The sequence below is a fragment of the Ruditapes philippinarum genome, unplaced genomic scaffold (assembly GCF_026571515.1).
Source record: "Ruditapes philippinarum isolate M1 unplaced genomic scaffold, ASM2657151v2 ctg74_1_1_1_1, whole genome shotgun sequence".
Taxonomy (NCBI): Eukaryota; Metazoa; Mollusca; class Bivalvia; order Venerida; family Veneridae; genus Ruditapes; species Ruditapes philippinarum.
The window spans coordinates 442,248-455,459 of record NW_026865153.1 but is presented as its reverse complement, the minus strand read 5'-3'; the positions used below and the strand labels follow the sequence as shown (position 1 = coordinate 455,459).

Here is a 13,212-nt window from a genome sequence, read left to right as displayed (position 1 = left end):
ATTTTTGCTGCTGGAATATAAGAATAATACAGACTTCTAATACTTCTATAATACATCAGAGTAAGTTTTACCTTGGAAAGGCCTAACTGATTATGTTTATAACAGTTGTATTAATTGCCTACCGGTATTTTTAGTGCCAATGCCAGCGATTTGTATTATTATGTGATATTCACGGGCAGGTAACATATATTGCCGAGATGTCAATATGTTTTTCTAACGGCGAATATGATATGACAGTGAATATGATTTTATAATTTGTTCTGTTGGCTACTGTCTGGACCAATGAGATTGCAGATATATTTAGATCATATAATAATATATAATTATTGATTTGTGAGCCATTGAATATGATGTGATATTCACCGGTAAATGCCATATGTGAATAATACATCATATTTGAAATGGATTATTAGTCAATAATTGTTTTATCATATGGTCAAAAAGATTTTTTTTTTAAAAAAAAGACACACACAAAGTAATGCCTAATATTAATTTTTTGTATCAATTTTCTTATCACTAAGGTGTAACCTTTACCTATTCTTCTACAATAAATAGATTTTTGAATCAAAGAAAAAAACTGCAACAATTCTGTATTGTCATTGAATACGAGTCTGATTCTATTTTAGTTAGGGGACTTTTTAACTTTTTTTATCTCATTGAACTTATTACATTCTTTCTAGCCAAAGCTAACTGTACTGTTTTGCAAGTACATGGAATTTTTTTTTTGTTACACAAAACTTATATTAGATCTAAATCCAATTAAATTACTTTTACTGTACAATTCCACATATTAAATAAGTGCCTTCATTCAATCATAAACTTGTGTAAAACTGTTTAACTTGATCACAGATTATAGTAAACTTAATCACAGACTAGCATGTAAACTACTTGACTTAGCTTGTTCAAAATCTCAGACAACCTCGATCCTTGGCTGTTGTGGACACCGGTTTTAAGATATTATTTGCATTACAGACGAAAAACGCTGGACGGGCCTCAATTTTGTACGGAATTGTGGGACTAAGAGCACGTTCGGAGTGACGAAAATAAAGATTAACTGATATTTATATCGAAAGCGCCAGTAAGTATCGGATTAAAATATTTTGAATAAAGTTGTTCGAGTCGAATATTAGGAAATATATTACGGTTTATTAGACTTAGAATATTAAAATTGAACGCCCGCCATTTTGAACATTCAGTCCGGGCACTGTTCCGAGACAAATAACATTTGCATAGAGCAATTTTGGAGTTTTACTAATGTATTTCTACCTTTTAGCAAGTATTAGGAACATTTTATGTTTAATATTTATGTACCGTTCCGTTTGAACATTTGTAAGCTGATAATAATCAACTATTTTTAAGAAAATAGAAAGTAGGTCAAGATTAAAATACTAGCCAATCAAAATGGTCGTTGTTTCCTTCTGCATTGGTGCTGTCAAAACCCACGTGTATTTGTTTAGATTTTGCATAGTGAAAAAAACATTACTTTTAAAACTCGATTTACATAAAAAATGTTAATGACAGAGGACTTGAAAATATGCTAATCAAATAAGATTGCTCAATCAAACCGAGCCTGCAACATTTTCAATTTTGCTGTGTTGGGCATTCTTGAGCTAAATTTCCTCTACAAGGTTAATTTTGGCACAAAATCACTATAGATTCTGTCTAGTGCAACTTACACAAACACTTTAAAAGTACCCTCAATTTATAAATTCATGTACAAATACACCTGTATATCCATTCATCAATGAAACTTGTAAATCTCCTTCCATTTAAATGTGTGATAAACATGATTCTGTTAATAATACACCCATAAACAATTTCAATATGATCTACGTAAATAACCGAGGTATATCGAGTGAAAAAATACGAGTTGCTTCCCTTATCTTCGAGTAAAATCGATATCGCTTATGCTAAAACAATACAAAATAAGCTGTTTTTAAACCGCTAGTTTGTTGTGATTAAATGTCCGATTTTAAAATGTATTACACCAATAGAAAGCTTAGGATCTTAGCTTCGTCACAGTATAAAATTCAACACATCTTTGGACTTTAAAGTATTTTAATTAACTGTTAAACCTACCATATGTCAGACAGTTTTACACACGATTTATACAGTGAGATACGCAATCCGTTATCTTTACTCGAAATTCTACTGATATGAATAGCCTGTCGTCTGCTAGTTCTGAAAGTGTTTATCGGTGTATTGATGAAAATAGATTAAAGGTAATGCATCATATAAACGGTATTATTTTTACCCAGACCAATTAAGTTGAAATATGGCTGAGATGTCTCAAAGGCTGAGTTAACAAACAAACATCAGCAAAAACTCCTGCCTTGCCTGGGATTCACACTCGAAATCATGAGCTTGCAAACCACTGAGCCAAAGAATCAATTGCTAGACATACAATTGTAGTTGCCATGTAGTTGTTGCATGTACAGTAGTAAGGGTACAATGTAGCGAAAGAGACTAAAGCGCACAGGTTTTATAGTACTGCCAGACCTGTTTACTGTCACACAATGTCAAAATAAAGATATAAAGCCAGAATTATCATAAGGGTAGATGTGCACTGAAACATAAGTCATCATTTATGATGATCAGAAATTATTTCAGTTATGAACTGCAAACCATTTAAATGTATTCTTTATGTATGTTTTAAAATATGTTTTATATATCAGCGTTTTTTTAAAAAAAATTTCCTTTTATAACTTATACTGGTCAGAAAATGCCACTGTTCCCAATTGAAAATAGGCAGGAAATTTCCCAATTCATGACTGGTAATTAAATTCCCAAAATAATACTGAAAATTCTTGTTGTTTGACTAGCAGTGGCTGTGTATTGATTATTTTTTAATTAATAACAATAGATTAAATTCATGCTTTACATTAGATGGTGAGTTAAGTTTATGGACACTGGTGAAGTGATGGAAGGATTACCTGAACTTACAGGATCAGAACACGTGCCTGAAGGACATGAATCAGAAGAGAATGGCAACTTAAGATTGGCTGAACCTCCACCCTTTGTTTTACACCAGCAGCCTATAGAAGGTCTGTATTTTATCTTCTCATACAGTACTTATTCATTGAGCAAGAAACTTTACACTTGTTGCTTATAAATATATTACTCAATTTACTGGTTGGTTCCAGGAACAGATTTGAAGTGTGTCTATGGGCTTATACCTTCCTACACAATCCAACTAAAATGACTTCCACTTTATTTTTAAAAAAAACAAAACAATTTTGTAAATTAAAATAAATTCTGTATAAATTAATTCATGTCAATATTTTGAAACAAAATTATTTAATTTTGAATATATATATCTAGCCATAAAGAATATATGTTATATTTTATGCTGTTAACCAGTGAAATACTGAGTTTTAACCATGAAATAAAATCCATATCATTCACACTGTAACAGATACAGCGTAGCAAACTATCATTAATTTATTCTGTATGATTCAATAAATTTGTAATGTTACATAATAAGTTACATTAAGTAATGGCTACATCTTTTTTTTTTGGGGGGGGGGGGCATTTTTTGCTATTTAAATATTATTACTTTACTAAAAACATTGGTAGTTATAAGTTACACTGCAATGGGAACTCTAAACTTGAATTACTTTAGGTTACGCAAAAGGATAAAAAAAGTTAATTAAAATTGAAAGACATGATTTGTGTATAAATGCATCTAGTACCAGTACTTACTTATTTACAGCTCTGTCGCAAATCTGAAAATGTTGATGATGGTTGATGTAGTATTTTTGTCTATATATTAGTATCTTCTAACATTTGTATAATTAACATGGGAGGGTACAACATTATAGATTAGGTTAAGAAATGATAAAAACAATATTTGATTTATTTGTAGAAGATGAGAGCACAGAAGAGTCAAGCGATACTGCCGGAACATATCATATCATAGATCAACAATTAATGCCGACCGGCCAGGTACAGCTAACGCTATCTGATGGTGTTAATATCTTACAAACAACCATTGCTGCTGACCAGCTACAAGGTAAGATATTTGTTGCTTGGTTATCATATCACCAGTGACCTTTCCTGACCTTGTTTTGTATCTTAATATTTTACCTGATGAACTATAAAGACTAAAATTTTGTCCGAGCAATTACTTGGGGATGCTTTGGTCCCTGCAGTCCTAAGATTTGGCATGGAAGTTGTTCTTGGCCAGAAGATGGCCCCTAGGTTAAATGTCAAGGTCACTGTGGCCTTGTCCAATGAAAGCTTGTCTGGCCAGTAACTAGACAATGTTTTGGCCTACAGTCCTATGGTTAAATGTGGAGATTGATCATGGCTAGTAGATGGACCCTCATGATTTTGAGGTCAGTAGGTCAAAGGTCATGGTCATCGTTACCTTGACCACACAAGGTTTGTCCAACCAATAATTTCTAGAGAATACTTTGGTCCACAGTCCTTAGATTTGGTGTGAAGGTTGGTAATGACTAGAAAATGACCCCTATTGAATCTAAGGTCATTTACTCATAAGGTCAAGGTCACATTTTCACATTAAATACATGTCTTATCAAGAACAAAAGTTTTAGCAGTCAAAGGTTTGTGAAACTTATAAGTTATGATACTTTTATCAATATTATATATATTTTGTACTACATGCAATTTAACACTTGAATTTTAAGAAGTATGTTCATGTGCCACTGCTTTTTATTATATTGTTATTTTTTGTGTGCGTTAGGTTTTGAAACTGGAGAGCAGAGTATTTTGCTACAAGCTGCTGACATAGATGCCAAAGGGGAGATAAGTTATGTGGCTGCCGATGTCACTAAACAAGAACTCACATCTTCAGCTGACCAGGAAACCACACTATCTGCAAATAATGATGAGTCATTGGTCCAAACAAGCACTCAGTCAGACAACCAATCAGAAAGGGTTTTACAAGTGATCAACCAATCAGTGACGGATGCTAATGAGACAGACCAATCAGCTCTTCCCTCTGGTATGTTTTCTTAAAATAAGGATATTTTCTAGATTTGAAAAATATTATTTGTATTTTTACTTGGAAAACACATGGTTCGCCTAGGTCTTGAAAACCCTTAAATTTGATATTTGTTTTAGTAAAAACCCTTGAAACTGACATTTGCCTCAAAATCTCTTTAAAAAAAAACAACTTAAAAATCAACTGAATGATAATGAAAAAAAACCTTGAATTTGAAATTTCAACATCGATTGTAAAAAATGTTATGAAGTTGTGAAATGTATATTTTGTTTATATTAGTTACTCATGTATGTCCCAATTTTTCTTTGATTTTTAGGCCTTTCAAAACCCTTAAATGTTGCTTCAGAAAATTTGTATGAACCATTTAATTTGTAAAACTTCCTCTAAAACATTTTATAACTCTTTATTTAGGAGATACAAATGATAGTTATGCTTAAAATGTTACTCATGTCAGTAAAATTTACTTGTAGGCACAACCGGTCAGTTTTTTATTCTTACTGATGAAGATAAAACCAAGCAAGGAGGTCAGGTGATACAAAATGGGGCTCAACCTATGACACCAAATGTTAAACAATTTGTGGAAAGTTTGGTGCAACATGAACAGGTATTGGTAAATTATGATATATCATACATCATGCTTTAGCTGATAACAATTTCCTCAACTTGATCACTTTAGGTATCCAATTTTTATATGGAATGAATTAAATTTGGTGGTGGTGTTGGCTAGTTTTCACTTCGGATCACGGCAGTAAGCCACATTGAAAGAACCAGAGCACAGTCCAGCTACAGCATAATTGTCAAGCAATTTACCAGTTCTAGTTGCCTTCACTTTTGGAAGGAACTGAACTTCTGTACATGCCAAAGCAGAGGTACAGTGCAAAAGACCATAGACCATGGAAAGGATTTCATGATCAATCACAACGAAAGTGACCTGCATTGTCCATGAATTGAACCCCAATGCACAATTCACAGTCCGACGCTTTACCTATTGGGCTAACTGGATGGCTCAGAAGTAAATTTTATTTAGCATTGGGGCTATCCTACTCACCCTGGTGTTGGCCAACAGTGTTACACATAAAATATCATATATATTGAACTATAAAAGGAGTTGGCTTTAAACTTTTTACACATGTGTTTTGGCTCATAATCATTTATCATAGGCAAATAAATCGTACACAGATTTTTACAGAATTATTGTGCCCCCACTTTAGTGGCGGGCATTTAGATTTACCCTTGTCCGTCAGTCTGTCCTTCCGAGCAAACATTTTGGGTTTAGGGGCTATATAACAGTAAAGAAACCAAAAGAGAACAATAGGTTCATTCCGTGATCAAAGGGTTTAGGGGCTAGTAGTCCTTAAGAAAACAAAGAAAATAACGAAGAAAATAGCCCCTAAACCCAAAATGTTGGAACGTCCGTCCTTCTGTCCGTCCGTCCGTTCTCTTTTGTGTGGCACGAAACTCAAAAAGTATTTGACCTAGAGTCATGAAACTTTACAGGAATGTTGATCAGCATGTGTAGTTGTGCACCTGGATATTTTGTCTGGATATTTGTAGTATTTTTAGAGTTATTGCCCTTGACTTAGTAAAATTTTGCAATTTTCAACTTGTGTCGCATATAACTAAAAAAGTATTTGACCTAGAGTCATGAAACTTTACAGGAATGTTGATCAAGATGTGCACCTGGGTATTTTCGTCTGGATATTTGTAGTATTTTTTGAGTTATTGCCCTTGACTTTGTAAAATTTTGCTATTTTCAACTTATGTTGCATGTAACTCAAAAAGTATTTGACCTAGAGTCATGAAACTTTACAGGAATGTTGATCAGCATGTGTAGTTGTGCACCTGGGTATTTTCGTCTGGATATTTTTAGAGTTATTTCCCTTGACTTTGTAAAATTTTGCAATTTTCAACTTGTGTCGCATGTAACTCAAAAAGTACTTGACCTAGAGTCATGAAACTTTACAGGAATGTTGATCAGGATATGTAGTTGTGCACCTTGGTATTTTCGATTGGATTTATTTTGTATTTTTAGAGTTATTGCCCTTGACTAAGAAAATTTTTGCATTTTCAACTTGTGTTGCATGTAACTCAAAAAGGATTTGACATAGAGTCATTAAACCTTACGGGAAGGTTGCTCAGCATATTGAGTTTTGCACCTGCGGTTTCGCTTGTGGATTTATTCAGTATTTGTAGAGTTATTTCCCTTGACTTAGTAAAAACAGTTTCATTATGTTGTTATTTGTTCCTTGAGTGCTTGAGTTAGAGTAAACCAACTTTACAGGAATAATGATCAGCATCACTAAATTACAGGAATAATGATTCACATCACTGTGAAGCTATGCACCTGGGACTTTGCATGTGGATTTTTTTCAGTTTTGTTAGAGTTATTGCCCTTGACTTACAGTAGTATAAATTTGCAATTTTCAACTTGTTCATGCATAGCTCAAAAAGTATTTCACTTGTAGGCCTGAAAGTTTACAAGAATGTTGGTCAGCATGTGTACTTATGCACCTTGGGTTTGCTTGTGGATTTATTAAGTATTTGTAAAGTTCTTGCCCTTTACTTAGTAAAAGATTTTTAGTTTTCAAAAAATGTTTGACCTAGAGTCATAAGATTGACAGAACAGTGGTGCGGTGGGGGCACCCGTGTCCTATGGACACATTTCTAGTTCCCCTTTATAACCATAAGAATTAACAAAACATGATTAAAATGTTGCATGCAATATCTATCTTTAAAATAGACTGTAATCTTGTAAGTCAGGGACAGATATATTCCTTTAACTTTGTGATATAAAAAAAACTTTATCATAAGTATAGTTTGGTGGATAATAACTGATTATTGATAAATGATAATAATAAATGATTTTTATTAGGCAATAGATATTCACTTGAATTTTTTATTATACAGTTTTGTGCAGTTCTAGTTTATATGTGATCATCAAAGCTTTATACTCCCTAATGGTTTATTACACAGCATCTGAAATAGATTTGTAACTTTGTATTTGCTATGGTACGATATTGTGCAGTCCTAGTACAGATGCACTGTTGTTTGGTCATAAAGGCTGAACTCCTTAGTGATTTATTACAAAGCATTTGAATTAGATCAATACTATATGGTATGGAAACTTAAAGAAAATTAAAATCTATTTTCATTCAATTTTTAGATAAATACTATGACCTCATCAGCAGGAACAGAGTTAAGCAACCAGGAACCAGCTGTCAGTCAGATACCTGGTCAGTCACTGGTTCCCGTCGGTAAAACGTCAATAAACCTACGAAAGAAGTTAAAAAGCCTGATTTAACTAAACCTATTGAGGTTACTGACCATATGGAAGTTGTAGTAAATGGGAAGAAGTGTTTGCTCAAAGTAAATCCAGATACAGGCCAGTTGTGTGCCTACCCACTTGTTTCATCCGGTAAATACTGGTTTTATATACAAAATTTATTTTTAGATTGATTATGTAAGTAACTATAAGCTTATTATAAGTAACTATAAGCTTGTAGACAAGCTCTTGAATCCATTCCTTCAAACAACCAGTACAGTGCCAGAGTGTAAAGTTTCTTGCTCAAGGAAACAACGGCTTGCCGAAGACGAGGTTTAAACACACAGGGCTTGGGATCCTTAGATAACTAGTCTGATGTGATAACCACTCAGCCATTCTGCCATTGAATGGTACCTACCTAGCTGTAGTTTAATGTATATTCAGATTAATACCTATTTATATCTATGGTACATGAGGGCAGAAAAAAGAGAAAGAAATTGTGTAGATATTTGTAGAAATTTAAGATTCATCATCCTGATGAAATTTAAGATTAGAACAGAAATCAGAAGAAAATACTGTAAATCTCATAAAACCAAACTGGTGGTGATTAGTTGTTTTCTTCCCATATATTACTTTACTTTTCAATGTATAATACAACAAATATTCATTTCTTTGTATTTTGGGTTCCAAATTATCATAGAATGCACCCCAAGTATAAAATCTGCATATCAAAGGTGTGTGTGGATTTGGTAATAACGGATTAATTCATATGTATTGTAATAGAAATAAAATGATTTGCCCCACTGACGATTTGCCCCATAGCGACTAACTACACTTTAGTGACGATTGTTACTAAAGCAGGGTAATTTGTTCCAGGGTAAGTGATCGTTATAATACCAATATCAGGCCAGTTTCTGCATTAAAATTATAATTTGTGTTTAGAGATTGGGGTTGAGAAGTAGTGTCATATGTGCATAATAAATCAAAATAAATGACTTAGTCTTTACTTCAGGTAAGAGAAGAGGAAGACCAAAGAAATCCGAGGTAAAAGGTCAGATGTCAGACGAGGCTAAAAGACTTATAAAAGAGCAATCAGACTTGATGGGAGAAAGTGTTCAAAAACTTGTACCAGATCAGACCAGTAGTGCAGCACAGGGGCTTCTAGAACTGTCCAACACAGGTAATTTATTTTAACAGATCATTTCATCACAATGTGATTTTTAGCTCACCTGTTACAAAATGACAAGGTGAGCTTTTGTGATCGCAATTTGTCGGGTGTCTTTCCGTCCATAAACTTTTACTTTAAACGACATCTCCTCATAAAACGCTAACCCAATGTAATACAAACTTCACAGGAATGTTCCTTTGGTTGTTAACTTTGAAGATTGTTCAAAAAATTTCAATTCCATGTGTAACTCTGATTGCGATGGCAACCAAAAGAAAATAAAAACTTTAAAAAATCCTTTTTATTAAAAACACCACAGAGCTAAAGCTTAGATATTTGGCATGAAACATCTTCTAGTAAGTTTCTACCAAGTTTGTTCCAGTCAAAATTGGCCCCGTCCCAGTTTGTCATTGATTTTCCTTATATGTATATAGTAAAAACAAACAAAAATCTTCTTTAAAAAACCCAAAGAGCTAGAACTTAGATATAAATCATGAAACATTTTGTAGTGAGTTTCTACCAAGTTTGTTCAAATAAGGGCCCTGGAGTAGATAAATAATAAATATATAGGTAAATGTCAAGCTCTGTGTTTCTACAACTTTAACTCTGTATAGAATACTTATAGAATTAATTGTATCTCCCATATGAGTAATCACCTTTATATGAGTTATGTATCTTATGTGTTATCTCCTTTTTTTTTTAATTGGATATCTTTCAGGACCAGATGGTGTTAGAAGAAGTGCTAGAAGTAGAGGAAAACCTAAAACATTGCAAGGTAATATAGTGTGGCGGCAAGGTTAAACACGTTAGACTAGTAATCCAAGGATTGCTGACTGTCTTGGGTCAAACCCTGACAGGGTCAATAACTTTTATACTCATTGCTTAGTACAGGTTGGTTCCAGGGTTATATTCTAACAATTATATGAAAATTGACTAAATCATGAACCAGCTTAAGAATAAAAGGTATTAAGTCTTCAATAATCAACTTGTTGAGATGTGTTGGTTTTAGCAATATTTTTTCCAAAATTGAAAGTGAGACAACTTTCAGGATTATTCCGAATATAAGGATTAGCAGTTTTGTAAATTAAAATTGTAATTTTTATTGCTGGGTGCCCTAAATTCATACCTCTCTATAGACAACACCATCTTTGTTTATGTCACTAACTTTTGTCATATGTTCGTTAAGAAAGAAAATGATCAGATATTTTTAAACATCAAAGTCAGTTGTATGTTTCTGTCATATTTCTTAAACATAGAAAACTTGAATTATTTAAAGATAGAGTATATCAAACTAGCACTGTGAAAATGCTTAGGTTAATGAATCATGGCTATATGATATGATACAGATATAAAACTGTATTTTTGCTTACACAGAGTATGAAGTATTAGAGCTGTCAAGTGATGATGATGCAGCTGATGATGGTGATGATGAAGTTCTACCCAGCGGTGCAGTCAGGAAGAGAAAAACACAAGTGAACAAAGATTACATACCACCTGTAGCTATACAAACTCCCGGAGGTAATATTTTAACACTAAGTGATTGTAATTATTATAATTTACCTGTGTTACCAGTATAGACTATAGAGAGAAGGGCCAACCAATTTTGTTAAAACTTGTGGTCTGACCCTTTACCTTTTTATGAACAACTACAGCATCCATGTAAATCTATTCAATAATTTTTTAGTCTTATGCTTGCATGTGATATTGCATCTGTTTTGTATAGAAAGAAAAAAGCAATAAAATATGATTAAACTATAAAACCAGTATTGAACCAGCCTAGGTCAGTTTACACAGAATGTTGAATTCTTATCAAAACTGCTGAAACTGAAAAGAAAAATAAGCCTTTGCCAGGTCAGTTTAGTCTTTCGTGCAGTCTGAGCAGGATTTTATTCATTATATTAATATCATAATCATTTAAATTAAAAATATGCAGTTTCAGTTTCAAAGTCTGACAAAGTCCATGTTGGTTATATAACATGGCATTCGTACTTAATTATACCCCCACAAACAAAGTTTGGGGGGAGCTATATAGGAGTCAGCTTGTCGGTCGGTTGGTCGGTCCGTCCCCGTCCGTCGGTCGGCCCCCGGGGGCCAAGGTCAAGGTCACCGTTACTAAAAATAGAAAAATGGTTTCCGGACAATAAATAAAGTTAGGAATGAGATATTTTAATCAAACTTGGTTTATAGGAAGCTTATATGAAGACCTGGTTGGTATTGCATCTGGACCCCCTGGGGCCAAGGTCAAGGTTACCATTACTAAAAATAGAAAAATGGTTTCCGGACAATAACTAAAGTGAGGATTCAAACTTGGTGTATAGCAAGCTTATATGAAGACCCCGGTTGGTATTGCACCTGGATCCCCTGGGGCCAAGGTCAAGGTCACCATTACTAAAAGTAGAAAAATGGTTTCCGGACAATTACTAGAGTTAGGAATGAGATATTATAATCAAACTTGGTGTATAGCAAGCTTATATCAAGTTCTGGTTGGGATTGCAATAAATTGAAATAATTCTTTGTACACAGTGCTGATGATACTTTATTTACTGTAGGTTGAGTTCACATTTTTCTTCAGACCAGTTATTTTTCAAAAGTCAAAGTTGCTGGTGGGGGTATTAATCACCTTCAGTGATAGGTCTAGTTTTAGTTGATATGTGTAACATAATACAAAAATATGTATTACATAATACAAAAGAACTTCTGTAAGTTGAAGTTAGACTTGTGATGCTGAGTGATTAAGGTCATTGATTTCAAACCACTTGCCCCTCACTGCTGGCAGTTTTTTAATGTGAGGAAGTTATCAATCTGGCTTTCAGAATGTTAGAGGCTCTACTCCGGTACAGGCTTGTGCCTGAAATAAAGCATTCGGCCCAATTCGAGTCTTCTTCCAGCAGTAAAGTTGGAAAGTCATCATATGACCTTCACAAAGTTAGCCCGGTTTAAAACCCAACAAAGGGCACATTGGCAAGATTTCAAAAACTACGTGCAAAGCAAAATTTGCAAAGTCCAACTTCTTACTTAATATATACTTTTGTATTAAAAATAAAAAGCAATCAGAAATCTTTAAGAATAATCTTTTAGACAGTATCGACTTATCTGTTTTGTTATCCAGTTCCAAGGCGGGGCAGAGGTAGACCACGGAGATATCCCCGCCCAGATGATACACCAGTAACCAATCAGATTCCAGCTGTGATAATTCCATCAGGAGATGGACAGACAATCATGATGGCACCACTTCAGGTTAATAACATTTTGTTGTTTTCATAGAATATTTTTATTGTGTGTGATTCTGGCATTGTTGAAGTTCCTGATTTAAAAAAAAAATATTTAGTCAAAGTAAACTTTACAAATTTGAATGCAAGTCTAGTTCTGTGTTGAACCATTTTTTTGCCCTTTATATATGCAGATCTGGTAAATTGAACATTCCAAATTGGCAGAAATTTCTATTGTTTTCCAGAATTTACAAATTGTCACCTTAGTGCAGTAACAGGTTAACATCTTATATAATTAAATAGGAGTTAACTGCACTAGGGTGGTGAAGTTGACTTTAATCAGGATTCAGTTTTCCCAATTTACCCCATTTTATGACACAAACATTTCCTAATTGGGCAGATCCAGAATGTTTCCCTGAAGAGTAGAAAACATTGCTGTTGTTAAAAAAAACAACTTAATAGTATGCTTCATTTTTATTGTGTCGCCTTGAAAAGGCGACATATAGGGATTACTTTTGTCGGCGGCGGCGTCGGCGTCCCCTAAAGCTTGTCCAGAGCATAACTCAGTCACTTTAAGTTGAATTGACTTCAAACTTGGTATGCATGCTTC

At 33.7% G+C, this 13,212-nt stretch overlaps 1 protein-coding gene across 1 annotated transcript in view; it reads left to right on the top strand.

Annotated features, from left to right (window-relative positions):
• The first annotated feature begins 8,142 nt into the window (after positions 1 to 8,142).
• LOC132728028 (zinc finger protein 35-like) overlaps positions 8,143 to 13,212 on the top strand; it is a 96,625-nt gene continuing 91,555 nt past the window's right edge. The window contains exons 1-5 of the mRNA XM_060713639.1: positions 8,143 to 8,381; positions 9,241 to 9,408; positions 10,112 to 10,168; positions 10,768 to 10,911; positions 12,503 to 12,630. Of these exons, the coding sequence (XP_060569622.1) occupies positions 8,294 to 8,381; positions 9,241 to 9,408; positions 10,112 to 10,168; positions 10,768 to 10,911; positions 12,503 to 12,630 (585 nt within the window). The 5' untranslated portion in view covers positions 8,143 to 8,293. The remainder of the gene's footprint in view (positions 8,382 to 9,240; positions 9,409 to 10,111; positions 10,169 to 10,767; positions 10,912 to 12,502; positions 12,631 to 13,212) is intronic.